The 13,727-nt window shown below is 41.9% G+C and overlaps 1 protein-coding gene across 1 annotated transcript; it reads right to left on the bottom strand.

Annotated features, from left to right (window-relative positions):
- Window positions 1-7,304: 7,304 nt before the first annotated feature.
- Window positions 7,305-8,598, bottom strand: LOC135713004 (fork head domain-containing protein FD5-like). Its single transcript, XM_065236090.1, has one exon. It carries the CDS (start codon window positions 8,596-8,598, stop codon window positions 7,564-7,566), a length of 1,035 nt encoding a protein of 344 aa, XP_065092162.1. The 3' UTR covers window positions 7,305-7,563.
- Window positions 8,599-13,727: the final 5,129 nt, after the last annotated feature.

The raw sequence follows: 13,727 nt of genomic DNA, 5'->3' as shown, positions 1-13,727 counted from the left end.
CCATTTCAATTGTTGGTCTTGGTATGATGAATTTTGGCCCAAGTCATAGACTGGCCGTATGACCAATTAGAGTACATCCACACATATAGAAATAACTACTTTTACTTTTACAAACCAAAACATAAGCAAATCGACGAAGCAAACGTTTGGTTAAATTGATTTTCACGTTTCTTTAAACTGATTTTTATTGGTTTATAAGAAAGTTTGAACATACTGGGAGGAAAGCACATATCATCGGTAAGAAACGTGTGTGTGAGAAAATTTGCGAAAAAATCTAAGGGCACCGGTGGGATTCGAACCCACAACTCCCATTCAGTACACGGGTGCATTGCCAATTATACAACGGTGGACCTATGTATGGTCTACGGATGTATTCGGCTAATGACATTTGAGTTTCGAATCCGTTTCCCTCCCAAGTAACATTCCTGATTTTATGAGGGTTCTGTAGACCATGATTTAGACTTGTAGATAGCTATAAAACCGCGTTAAAACTTGCAATGTTGCTTGGGCTCCCTAGTCTTTTTGCGCAAGTGTTCTCTAATCCACACTAATCGTCTATTATCGACGATATGTGCTTGTACCGCAACCACTCAGTATCGGTCGATGTGAAAAAACACAGCTAGTATATGTTCTACATCACACATGTTGGATAAGGGATGTCCAATGCAGTATGAATAGAGCAATGAGTTGTTGGTCTCACCTCCGAACGATTGGTGTGTATTAGAGAACGCTTGCGCAAAAAGACTAGGGAGGGAAACGGATTCGAAACTCAAATGTCATTAGCCAAATACATCCGTAGACCATAGGTCCACCGTTGTATAATTGGCAATGCACCCGTGTACTGAATGGGAATTGTGGGTTCGAATCCCAAAGGTGCCCTTAGATTTTTTCGCCAATGTTCTCACACACACGCCTCTTACCGATGATATGTGCTTACCTTGGTATTCACTTTCAAGCAAGTTTTTATTGATTATTGAGCTGCCCATATGATGAATTCTAGAATAGCTCACATGGCTGGTGATCGGAAGGTTCGAATCCTATGCAACGAACATGTATATGTATGTAAACGATCACTAAAGAAACACCCTTCCCTGTCCCCCGTTCCTCTTATTTTCGGGCTTATTTTCCCACAGTTTGAAAAATCGTTTCATAATTGTATAACAATGTCTAATCAAACGTTACTTCACATGATAATCAAGTGTATACAGATCATCACTTTTTTAAGGGGAAGCAGTGATGTCTAATAAACGCTGAATAATCAAAAATTTTATCGAATAAGCTCTGTTACAACTCATATAAGTCGAATAAAAGCTTCAATGTGTTGTGGTTGAATAAATTCTCCAGTTTTGTGTGAACAAAGCCTGAACAGAAGTTATTATTTAAAATAATACAAGTATTATTAAGCATGCAGTTGAATAAAATTGTCAAAAAGTTGTTACTTCAATAGGCGATTGATTGTTGGGTAGTCAATAATTTTTGATTCCAGTGTTGTGGTGGGTACCGTCCGAACGACACTGTTGGTTTTGCTGATTAAGTGTACAGTTTATTAGAATGGTATCTACCACAGGATAAATCATAAATTTATTAAATTCTCAGGGAATACCTACTTATTCGAAAAATGGACCTCAATATGTACATTAGAGTTGGTCATCGTTATATGGAAAAACACAAACTTTACCGCACCAATCGAGAACAACCCTTTTTTGGTTCCATTTGGAGTCCCAAACAATTGTGCAAAATTTGGGAACGATTGGTTGTAACTCGGCTTTCCGTATTGCGTTTGAAATTTGTATGGAAATTAGTATGAGAAAACCAACTTTTTTGCATTTTTATCCCTAGAGATCACATTTTGCATCAACTAAGTATGTACAAATATAGTCGAGGAAGTGCCTAACAACTTTGCCAAAGGAAGTATGGTGCTATAATGTATCTAAACAAAGTTATAACAATTGAAATATTTATGGATTGAATTAAACACCAAAAATCCCTTTTTCTGCCAACACTGCCGGTGTACCAATGGAAGTCAGATTCCAAACTGAAAGAATATCGGATTTTCTTATCTTACCGGTTTGGTATGTTCAGATGAATTATTCAAAAACATTTGCTCTATCTCATATGTGTAGTTGGAGAAGGGGGGGGGGGAGTTAATAATATACCCCATCCCCCTCACTCATATCAATAGTTTCAGTTTGAAATAGCTTCGGAGTTTCTTATCTTATCGATTTGGTCTGTTCAGGATGAATTATTCAAAAACATTTGCTCAATCTCATAAGCGTTGTTAGACAGCGGGGTGTGCGGGAGGGGGGAAGGGCTTACTGCATGCAGTTTTTAAAACGAAAATTGTTGTAGTGTAAATATTTAATATCCACTTGTCGGTTCATTTGTTAGTGAGGAGAAGTTGTTTGAATTATTAGTAGCTGGAAAATTTTAAATTTCTATACAAAGCTTTTATTTGAAATATTAAACTGCCATTCGGGCCACCCACATATAAAAAAAACAAAGGTAGTCGTACGTCAAGAACCAAAAACAAGAGAAAACGAAAACTGTCCTCACCAGCTTAGTCTCAGACACAGGTACAGTCGGATTTCGCTTGTTGGGCTAACTTTAAGTGGGCTAAGTTTCAGTTGAGCTCCCAAGCCAAACGTCACTTCTAATAGTGCTGATTCCTTTTCAAAATTTCGACAGGCTTCATGCAAAAACCGAGTGGAGTAATGATACAGATTATTTCATGAGGGGTGAAGCTAATTTCTGAATTATCAAGAAATCCAGACGAGACCTAGTTCAACAGCAATATTTGCCTCAAGGGATAGAACAGTATCGAAAAGAGTACCCTGAGAAATCGTAGAATATAATAAAATGAAATATAATCACTAGATTCCAATGACATTTGTGTGAATATATCTGACATTGTATATTGCACCAAAAGAGTAGGGAAGAGAATGGTAGTACTCACTCTACAACTGCTCTTATGAAATTAAGTAAATGTTTTTGAATAACCCATCCGAACAACTCGAAAGATGGGAATCTCCGAAGTTATTTTAGTCTTAATCTTTACTTTCATTGATATAAGTGAGGGCCGGAAAGCATACAGTAAGCCCCCCCCCCCATATCTAACTACGCTATTAAATGGAGCACATGTTTTTGAATACATCTGAACATATCCATATGGGTAAGCGCCCACCCTCATCTCTTAATATGCATATTAAATTAAAAATTGTTTTTGAATAATTCATCTGAACATACCAAATCGATAAGATAAGAAACTCCGAAGTTATTTCAGTTTGAAACTTTACTTCTATTGATATGAGTGACCCCCCCCCCCCCATCACCCCTCCGACTACGCATTTGAGATAGATTTATTATTTTTGAATATTTCATCTCAACATACCAAAACGATAAAATAATTAACTTCGAATTTGGAGTCTGACTTTCATTGTTACACCGGCAGTGTTGGCAGAAAAAGGGATTTAATTCGAAACATTGATCTTTGAACAGCTATAACTTTTTTTAGGGGCATTCTAGCACAATACATTCTTGAGCAAAGTTGTTAGGCACTTCCTAAGCTATACTTTAACGTATTTAGATCCGTGGTTTATGGTCCCTAGTGCAAAGATGCAAAAAAGTAGGTTTTCCCATACTAATTTCCATAGAAATTTCAAATGCAATGCGGAAAGCCGAGTTACAACCAATCGACCCCAAATTTTTCACAGTTGCTTGGGACCCCAAATGGAACCAAACAAACATTGTTCTGAAAAAATTATCATGATGACCCATCCAAATGTACATAGATCCAAACATCAACAACAATGCTTAGCATCAAATCTACCAAACCAAACTAACACATTTAAAGCATGGTGGTCACCTACTATGATTTTCTGCAGGAGTCACTTCAATCATCAAGTCAGGACAGAAACAACTTAAAATACACTTCCATAATATTGGTTGATCCTTGCTGGACACGAAAGAGGACATGAGTGGAACTTGTGAAGTTTGTTATACAGGGTGTTTGGTTCCTTAGTACAAATATTTGAAGGGGTGATAGGAGATCATATTTGATGAACGAAATTCTCTTAAAGTTTATTGAGTTATTGAACTTTTTCTGTTTTGGTCTATGCTTGCCATAAATAAACACGAATTCAACCCAACCGTGTGTTACTGTTAACGTCTGTATGCAGCGCGCACAGCACACTTGATCGCCGTGTGGAACCGTCAGCAGCATTGTTGTTCATGTCTAAGAGAAAGAGGAGACTACTGACTTCTTTTTGTCTGTGACGTGTTCTTCTTCTCTCGCGGACGTCAAAATACATGAAAATATCCAGGTAACAATTTGATTCTTAACGAATGTTCACAATAATCGAGTCAGTACGGTTTTACTGAGTTTTTGAATTGCGGAACTGTTTGGTAAAAGCTTTAAAATCCGTGGAAAATTTATTGATGAGAAAATACATACTTTGTTCTGTTAAGCCCATTTAATGATAGAAAATAAAATTGGTAGATTTAATTGATTCCTTACGCATAACGGTCATTTGAATTTTTTCCGACTTTTTCAGCAATTCAAAAACCCCGTAAAAATACTGACTCCTGTAAAAAATCTTAGTTTGTTGTTTAATCGATTTTAATTCAGACTTAGATTGAATAATTGCTGTACATAGCCAACGTTAACCTTTGCTCAGTTTTTTAACATCTAAATCTGGTGATTTTAATCAGCCAATAGCTTAACAGTAATATACACTATAAGCTTTTTAAGGCATTAAATAACAGTAATTTTCCATCCTTGTTCAGCCTCTTAGTTTTATTTAAACAATAATAATGGAATACCGCTTCATATCTTATGCATTTATATGGATCTGCTTTAACTTGTTTGCTGACTAATTTACAAATTTATATTGTTAATATAAGTCTAAAAACTACCTTTGCATTTCGGGATTCGAACCGGCAGTCACTGATTCACAGGTGTCAACCATACCTACTGGACTACTTAAGCATATGTTTGGCAAAAGGTATGATCATTAACTTGAAGCACGTCAAAATTTTAGTTGAATAACAGCACCCGGAAGAGTATTATACAGGAATGCAGAATTTTAAACACCAATTGTTGGCAGTAAAAACTTTATATAATTTTCAAGTGCAGTTCAATGTGTACACAAGTGCGCGATTTATTTCGATGGTCATGCGGAAGCTATTTTAGTGCCATAATTGAGTTAAATTTTTGGAATGCGGTTTGAAAATTCAGTGCAATAGGGTAGAGAACTACTTCGGCCTAATCGCCCATTTTGGGCCTATCAAGCAGAAAACTTCAAATAAATCCATGATTTCAGAGTTAACAAGTCAATTATGCGTTTGGTACGATACTTCAGTTAATAAGCTACCGAACGAAGTCAATGAGAACGCGTGATATGAATGTGTGCACCCATTATTTCCAAAAACAAAAGAAGCTCTCCGACCGAATCAATTTTTATCTTCATCCGATAGGCCGAAGTGAATTCATTGGCGTTTCAATGCGTTAGGCCGAGTTTAGAATCCATAGGCCGAGTTTGGCGTCAAGAAGCAGTGTTAGACTTTTGACAATATCTCAACGATTGGTTTCTCTGTATCAAATCTTACGGTACGTACAGAAAGGTAAGTGAATTTGAAAGCCATCAGTAATAATAACATTCCGCTAGATTAAGAAAGACTAAGTGCGGGTTGTGCTTAATAGGCCGGAAATGGGGTAGTTAACCCTATAACATACAAAACACAGGAATACAAATGTCAATACTTCCGCCGTCGTCGCAGCTCACATCTACCTGGAGCTATTCCTAAAAATCTCCTCTTCCTTGTCTCTACTGCTGCTACTGCTTGTAATTTTATAGGTAGGCAGTGAATTTAGAAAAACTTAATTGCCGGAAATGCAACGAGTGACACAGACACTAACGAAATTTAACAAATGTGTAACGCATTGCTGATTTGTGGAGTAGTGTTAAGCTAAACTAAGGCTTCTTAAATCTTTAGATCAGCTAACTTATTGAGGTTGGATTATGAGGATACAATTCGATTCATGCACTACTAATCAACTGATGTTAATCAGCTTTGTACACCTTAAATCAACCAATAATCAGCTTCTGTTCTTACTGTTCAGCTTGAATTGTTACTTGGGTAGATTCCCTGTTGCAAAAATTCTCCCGTTTCTATACGTTCGCCTAACCACGTTTGACAGAAAATTGGTTCATAAAAGTCCCCCTATTGTCTCCACTTCCACTTAGGTTCATGTCACACTTATCAGACTGCCACTCCACGCGGTTTGACGAAACCGCGATAAGTGGGAACGTCGCCCTTACGTAGCGCTAGTATCTCCTGATTTCCTATATAAATTTTCCACTTTCGACCGATTTGGCACTAGTATCGATAAATTTTCTGTTGCAAATTGCCACTTGGGGCTACCAGCACTTAGTGTCTAGTGTAAATTGTGCAACGCCCGCGCTTTCAGTTTGTCAAAAAGGGGTTTTAAGTGTGGAAGTCGCCGTTAGTGGCGCTTAAGTCGATTAGGAATCTTTACACTAATTTTTAGAGAAATTTTGTTCGAGTCTCAACGTCTGTTCTCTGTGTAATTAGGTAGGAAATTTTGTAAGCTGTTCAATGGTGGCAATAATGTTGTGCTAATTATCATATTTATCGAATTAGATCCAATTTATAAATCAAATCAGAAAAATTTCAATAACTCAGTAATTTTTAAGACAATTTAGTTCATCAAATATGGTCTTCTATCACCTCTTAAAATATTTGCACTAAGGAACCGGAAACCCTGTATGAGTTAACGTAAGCATCGTCGTACCATATTACAGTCAACTCTTCGTATCTCGATGTTCCATATCTCGATAGACTAATCTTGTTCTATATCTCGCTCCCTTCATATCTCGATGGTCCCTTCAGTATCGAGATATGGAGAGTTGACTGTATCCACATTTTAAACAATTCACGGCTTTCCCAATAATTCTATTAATACCAAACCAATATCACTGTTAATATAATCTTTTAAACACTTTATATTTTCGTATGTTTTCTTACTTGCTGAATTGTGCTATTGGCATTAAATACTTGTATACAATCTTACACGAATACCACATAGAGTTGATTTTGTCAGTTTTCCATCCGCAGCTTTGCAGAAACGATTAACTGTTGTTACACTTAGTTGTCGATTGCCAAAAGAGAAAAAAAAAACTGATTGATCCTTCACTCACGTACTTCATCTTAGGATTCCTACGTTCAGATAAATAAACATCCACTTTGTATTTCTCTGTACAATCATTTTATACACACACACACACTTTGAACTGTTACGTATTCAATTCGTTTAGGTTATGTTCTAGTCTAGGTCTGCTATCATGACAGATTTACAGTCACTTCCTTTCGTAAAATCGAAGGAAAATCAATACTTTTGCTTTGCATAGGTTGCAGATCTTAATAATTCTAACGACACTTACTCACTTTACAAACAATCGAAAAAACTCCGACAAATAGTAAACAACAAACAGCCTTCTATCGCAAGTAGGGTTAATTGCGGGTGTGTGATTTGTCACACGTCGTTCACACCGTTCGCAGTGCGTGTCCCAGCCGGCTGAGGTCGGTTGGACCGGCATCACCGCTGGAACCGGTTCCGGAGTCTATCGCACCTGTTCGCGCACCTACACCACCGCTGCGTCCTCCACCTCCTCCTCCTCCTCCTGCTCCTTGCGGTGGTAGCGTTAGATTGTGATAGGATGCATGGTGAAAGTAATGAGGTGGGATGGCTCCGAGGGGGGCCATCATTAGAAGCGGATGAATTGGCAGATCGTAGGCGCTGAAAGCGGGATGCGGGTAGGGAAAGAATGGCGGGATATTGACTCCGGGGAGGGATGTGGCCGGTGGGAGGGTTTGTGTTTGAAGAAGTCCCGGTATCCGAGGGTTGTCGTCCAGGAGGTTCAGTTTGTCGTTGTGAGATTTGGAGGATTTCTTGGGGCTTTGTGCGTGAGGGGTGGATCGGCCGTCCGGGGTCATGAGACTCTCGATGGTGAAGGCCCGCTTGGGCCGTAGGGGCGTGGAGGATTCGGTTATGGATATTGGCGAAATCGGAGCCGGTGCGGATACTGGGGAATGTGGTTCGATGGGGGAGTGCAGCATCGGCTGGTGGATTGGGTCTACCATTGTGGGACAATAGGTGTCGGCTCCGGAGTTCTGCGCTAGGAATATCCGGTTGATGTTGGCAAGGGCTGCGAGTTCCTCGTTCAGGATGTCCTTGTCGGTTTTGTGCAGTTTGAAGCGTTTTCGCCGTCGGAGAAGACTACCGTTCTCAAACATGTCAAATGCTTGCGGATGGAGAGCCCAGTAGGCTCCCTTGCCAGGTCGATCTGGCCGTCTTGGCACCTTGATGAAGCAGTCGTTAAAGCTAAGATTGTGGCGGAGTGAGTTCTGCCAGCGTTGGGTGTTTTTCCGATAGTAGGGAAAGCGGTCCGTGATGAACTTGTAGATGTCGCTCAGCGGGAGCATCTTTTCCGGCGAGCTCCAGATGGCCATAGCCGTCAGCGAGATATACGAGTAGGGCGGTTTCTGATCCCCATATGATTCCCGAGATGGTCGTGGCATATTGCTGGGTTTTCTAGATCACAATTACACTCGGATTGGATCGGTTCTTGGAACAAGTAGGAACTATACGTTGACCGACGGGTTTTCCGAAGGATCACACCGGCTGGGGACACATGACCTTGTATGGCCTTAAGCAGTAGCTGTGCATTTTGTTTTTCGATTAGAATTCTGATATTCACAAGTTCACTGAATAATCTTCATATCCAAAAGTATTCATAACAGTCACGGCTATCCATGCCGCTCACCGAGAAGACCAACACAACACGGGACGGCGTGAGTTCAACACGAGACTACTCGCGGTGCACAGCTCCCTGGTAACGCACACGTTCCGTTCTCTCGCTTGTTTGTTATAGACTGTTTTATCAAATCAACAACCGAAGGTGTTGAAATGTAGAATGATATGTTAAAGCAGTAGTGGCGGAGGTAACAAGCGAGCAAGTAAAAGCAAAAAAAAAAGGCGAACACTAAGAAGCTTAACGCGAAAGAAGGAACACGATGGCAAAACAACATGAAACATGAATCCTATCGCTCCGCGAGCAGAAGAGAAACGACATAAAAAAAATCAACAAAGAGGCGTGGGCTCGCAGCAGAGGGCCCCTGCCATGCAACCGCGTGCAAAGTGGCTGAGGTGCGCTGCTCGTTCGTTGAGATTGAGCAAAGCACACTCTCAGCCGCTGTTCTCACGCGCATTTTCCTCTCGCTCCGCGTGAGTGAGCATGTGTTCGTGAAACCGCACAGAGAGCGAGCGAACGCTCGCACAAAGTGGAACACCGAAAGAAAAACTCGACTCTCATAATATTTGCTGAACCCCGTCGGTGCCTCGCGAACAATGGTTTCTCTGTACATATTTACTCTTTTTCTCCCTTCTTTTCAACACGGCTTTCGTTCCGGCTCTCTCCCGCTCGCTGAACAAGTTTGTTTTCCTCCATTTACTTTGTGTAACTTTGCTTGCCCACACATAAACTCTCCCTCTCACTCTTTCTTTCCCATCACCCGATATTCATAAGCTTCTTCGTCGCGAGAAGGGTAGGCGTGGCCTACCATGTCAGCTAACCATCATTGCGGGCGCGTGGTGTGGTGGAAAATCAATGTTTGACTGCGAGTGTAGATGAGCGAGCCAGCGAGCGAGCGAGCGAGGCGAAAAGTACACAAACAATATTTCATGGGCTCAAAATGGGGAGTAGGAAAAGCTTGCCGCCGTTCGTTCGCTGCTGGCTGGTTTCACCCGGGCTCCCGGTCGGTGGTGGTGATCTGAATCGTTGTGTGATGATGGCGGGAGCCCTTGTTGGCGTTATCGGAAAACCACGGGAATCGGGCAACGTCAACAGGATGGAATAAATTTTTGTTTTGCCTCTCTGCAGGATAATTTATTCTGCAAAATGGATTACAATAAATAAATCAAATACGTTATTGAATCGATTCAATTGTAAGGCTTGCGTACGTAGAGAGCGGCGGATTAGTGATGAATTTAAAAATTTCGACGGAAAAACTAGTTTCGTGTGCCGTTTTTCTACCCAGTAACTGTATCGATTTTTCACGCGCCTCGTCTGGAACGGTGTTGTGTATTGTGGGAAGGAAGACCCACAGTAGGGTTCCGGTTCATGGCGTTTTGTTTAGCCGTGAATCATGGCAGTAGCGGGAAATTTAAAATGCTATAGGTGGTTGACGCAAAATTAATTAAATTACTTCGCACTTCATGCTTTTTCCAGCGGAGCGGATAATCTCATTTAATGGGTGATGGCGATTTTTTGTTCTGCCTTTTTGCTTGCGGTATGCTATTTGGGGTGATGTACCGGTTGGGTATTCCTATTTGCATGTTGGTTAAAAGAAAATTTCGATTCCAGTCAGGCAAATGGTTTGCCAATAGAAAAAGTGTTAGAATTAATTTTGAACATAATAAATAGTGCAATTAAATGTTCATAAGAGCAATTGCATGATTTTGAAACCTTTTCTAGGCGGTTGACACCCAGCTGAGAATACAAATGTAAGCTGTGGTTTAAATGGCTTTTAACATGACAGAGCAATAGAGGGTGAGTATTTCCATGAGTTTGGGATGAATTTCGAATGATGGGGACTTCAAACGATAGAAACGGTGCTTGTATTGGTAGGAATCTCTGGAAATATATTTGTATCATTTTGACTAAAATTATAGTTTTGGGTAAAGAGACTAGAATATACTAAGAAACGCTATCTGATCCCTTTGAAAACACACCATTTAGCAACCAAGGCAGCCAATGCGCGCAACACTGTGATTGTTCAAAATTTCGCTTGACTTTCAATTTGGTCACGTTTGTTGTTATTCTATTTAAAGTTGATAATCAGTTTAAATCAAACGAATTTACCTTTTCATTGCGCTTGGTTTTAGAGATTGTACCTGTTAATACCTGAAAAGCTCGATGAAGCAGGTAGACATTCTTCTCCAATCACCACCAATAACAGTAGCAATTGTTTTGGTTCAACAGGTCTCGTGCCGAATTGGAATGACACTGACGGATAAATTGGAATTCCAAACGGAACATGGCGTCTATTTGTATAAAGGGTGTTCCCACATCAAATTGCATCACGAAAAAAAAAAACGCAGTAGAAAATTACCTAGTTGATCGATCCTTTTCAAACATATAACCCATTAGTAAGTTTTGGCATATTTATTTCATTCGACTTCAATACCATAACCGTACGCTGGCATTTACGCTTAACTCCACTCATTGGGTTCTGTAAAACATCTGGATACGTCTATTAACGTCTCTTTAAACTGTTCCCCTACAAGAGGAGAATTTAGTTCATTCGATACGGGTTTTAAACATCAGCTGGTTCATCATTGTGTCCCCCGTTAGGTCGGTCGTTCTCCCTCACACACCTTGGTCTTTAGACCTTAAGACTGCCTCTTGTCGAATGAAGTGGCATGACTACCAGTCATTTTCTTTCTAATGCCACTTCAACTTACTCATGCTTATATCATATCGTATAAGTCTAACGCCCTCAGGAAGTTGAGTACAGTTTTCTCTTGCCGGGCACTCCACCAATAGATGATTTACATCTAATACCGCTCCGCATCCCTGGCAGTAGGCCACACTGCCGCTAAAACGAGGTCCATGAGTGAGCCGTGTATGACCAATCCTCAGCTGAGTCAGAACTTTCTGATCTCGAGAATTAGGTGCATCCTTCCACTCTTGTGTAGTGTTCTTGATACGACGCAGGAATGCATCACGGTTGTTATGCCAAGACACATTCCATGCGTATCGCGAGGTCTGCTTCACCCAGCGGGTAGCGTCACTATAGGGCACCGGAGTGGCCTCTAGTCGAGCAAGAAGACCCTGGTTAGCTAGTTTATCAGCAGCCTCATTCCCTGGTATACCTGCGTGTCCAGGTACCCATACAAAGGTTATGTTAGCGTACCGTTGCACCTCTAACAGCCACGGGTGTCCAACTTGCCCATGCTCAAGGGCAGAGAGACAACTCGCAGAGTCAGAAAATACAACGGCCTGAGACCCATTTGCTAGCCTACAAGCTTGCAGAAGAGCATAGGCCTCAGCTGAGAAGATACCACAGAGACCGGGTAACCGGCCGCAGCGGCTTATGTCCTCCCCAGACACCCCATAACCAACCTCCTCTTCGATTAATGAACCGTCCGTAAATAGCTTGAGCCTTCCCTCGTATGAGGCAGCGACCTCCCGAAATGCAGCTTTCGCCACACTAGAGCTAGCCCCCGCCCCGCATATAGCTTTAACCCTCCAACCAACTTTCGGGGCAGTAGCATCCCATGCCCGTTGTCACAGCCTAGCTCGCTGGGCCGCTCCACCATTCTCTCGCCCTTGCAACCGTGGGCCTGTCATTGAGAATGGGATCCCTTTCTAGGAGCCTTAGCGCCTTGGTGGCCAGGTCTTCGGTGACAACATTCACCAAAGGAACCTTTCCATTCTTCACCAATAGAGAAGCTATTGGTGAAGACCTCAGCGCTCCGCTACAAATTCTGTACGCCTCATTGTACTGAGGTTCCAGAATCTTGAGCAGGGAGACACCACCCCTGCTCCACAGTTCCGCCCCGTAAAGGATGCTAGGGACAACCAGAGCCCTAGCAACCTTGGTCAATGTACTACGAGAGGCTTCAGAGAAGCGACCATTTAGGGTCCGAAGGAAATTGAACTTATTGTTGACGTTATCCTTCACCAACTTGGCGTGCTTAACAAATCGGAGTTTGTTATCAATAGTCACAACCAAGCAGTTTCATCTCGCGTACGGCCTTGACCGCATGCTCACCGATACTAACATAAGGCAGGTTCGGTCTGTGATGATGACCAAAGCAGACGTGCAGCAGTTTGGACTTCTCGGGGGAAATCACAAACCCAACACCATCTGCCCAGTCAACGACAGACTGAACTGCATCCTGCATCTACCGTATTTACCTAACACGATAAGGGTAATATCATCGGCGTATACAATGATGTATACTTCCTTGGGAATGCGTTCAAACACTGAGTTCATCGCAATGAGAAACAGTGTAACCGAGAGTACAGACCCTTGCGGGATGCCATTCTCCAGCAACCTCGAAGAAGAGGTTGCGCCAGCGTTCAATACTCGGAACCTACGGTTCTGTAGAAAGTTTTCTACGTAGTTAAACATACATCCTTGGAAGTCCCAGCTCTTGAGGGAAGTCAAGATAGGAAGCTTCCATGTGATATCATATGCCTTGGACAAATCGAGGGAGACTACATCTACATGCAAATCTTCCGACGAGGCCTTGTCCAATAAATGATCGAGCTCAGAGAAGAACGTCTCCGACCCATAGCCGCATCGAAATGCGTGTTGCCGTGGGTGGATCCGTCCTTGCTTCTCCAGCTCGGTTGACAGACGACGGTTAACCATCCGCTCGAGTGTTTTTCCCATGCAGCTCAGCAGGGTTATCGGTCGATAACCCTCTGTTAGGGTTTTATCCTTCCCAGGTTTGGGAATAGGAATAACCAACCCTTCTTTCCACTCATCCGGCATCTGGCCAGAAAGCCAGACTTCGTTCATAGTAGCAAGAAGAGCCGATCAGCCGACAAAGGGTAATCTCCTAAGCAAGGGATACCCGATGTCGTCAGGGCCCGCAGCCTTACCAAGGCCGCGGCGCAGGGCCCAGTTGAGCTCTC

This window comes from Ochlerotatus camptorhynchus, unplaced genomic scaffold (genome assembly GCF_037179485.1).
Source record: "Ochlerotatus camptorhynchus isolate MF236.1 unplaced genomic scaffold, CSIRO-AGI_Acam_v1.1 ptg000529l, whole genome shotgun sequence".
Taxonomy (NCBI): Eukaryota; Metazoa; Arthropoda; class Insecta; order Diptera; family Culicidae; genus Ochlerotatus; species Ochlerotatus camptorhynchus.
The sequence above is the reverse complement of the archived record's forward strand: the minus strand, read 5'-3'. Positions and strand labels throughout refer to the sequence as shown.

Coding starts and splice junctions, on each gene's coding strand:
- LOC135713004 (XM_065236090.1), bottom strand. CDS start 8,598: ATGCCACGACCATCTCGGGAATCATATGGGGATCAGAAACCGCCCTAC.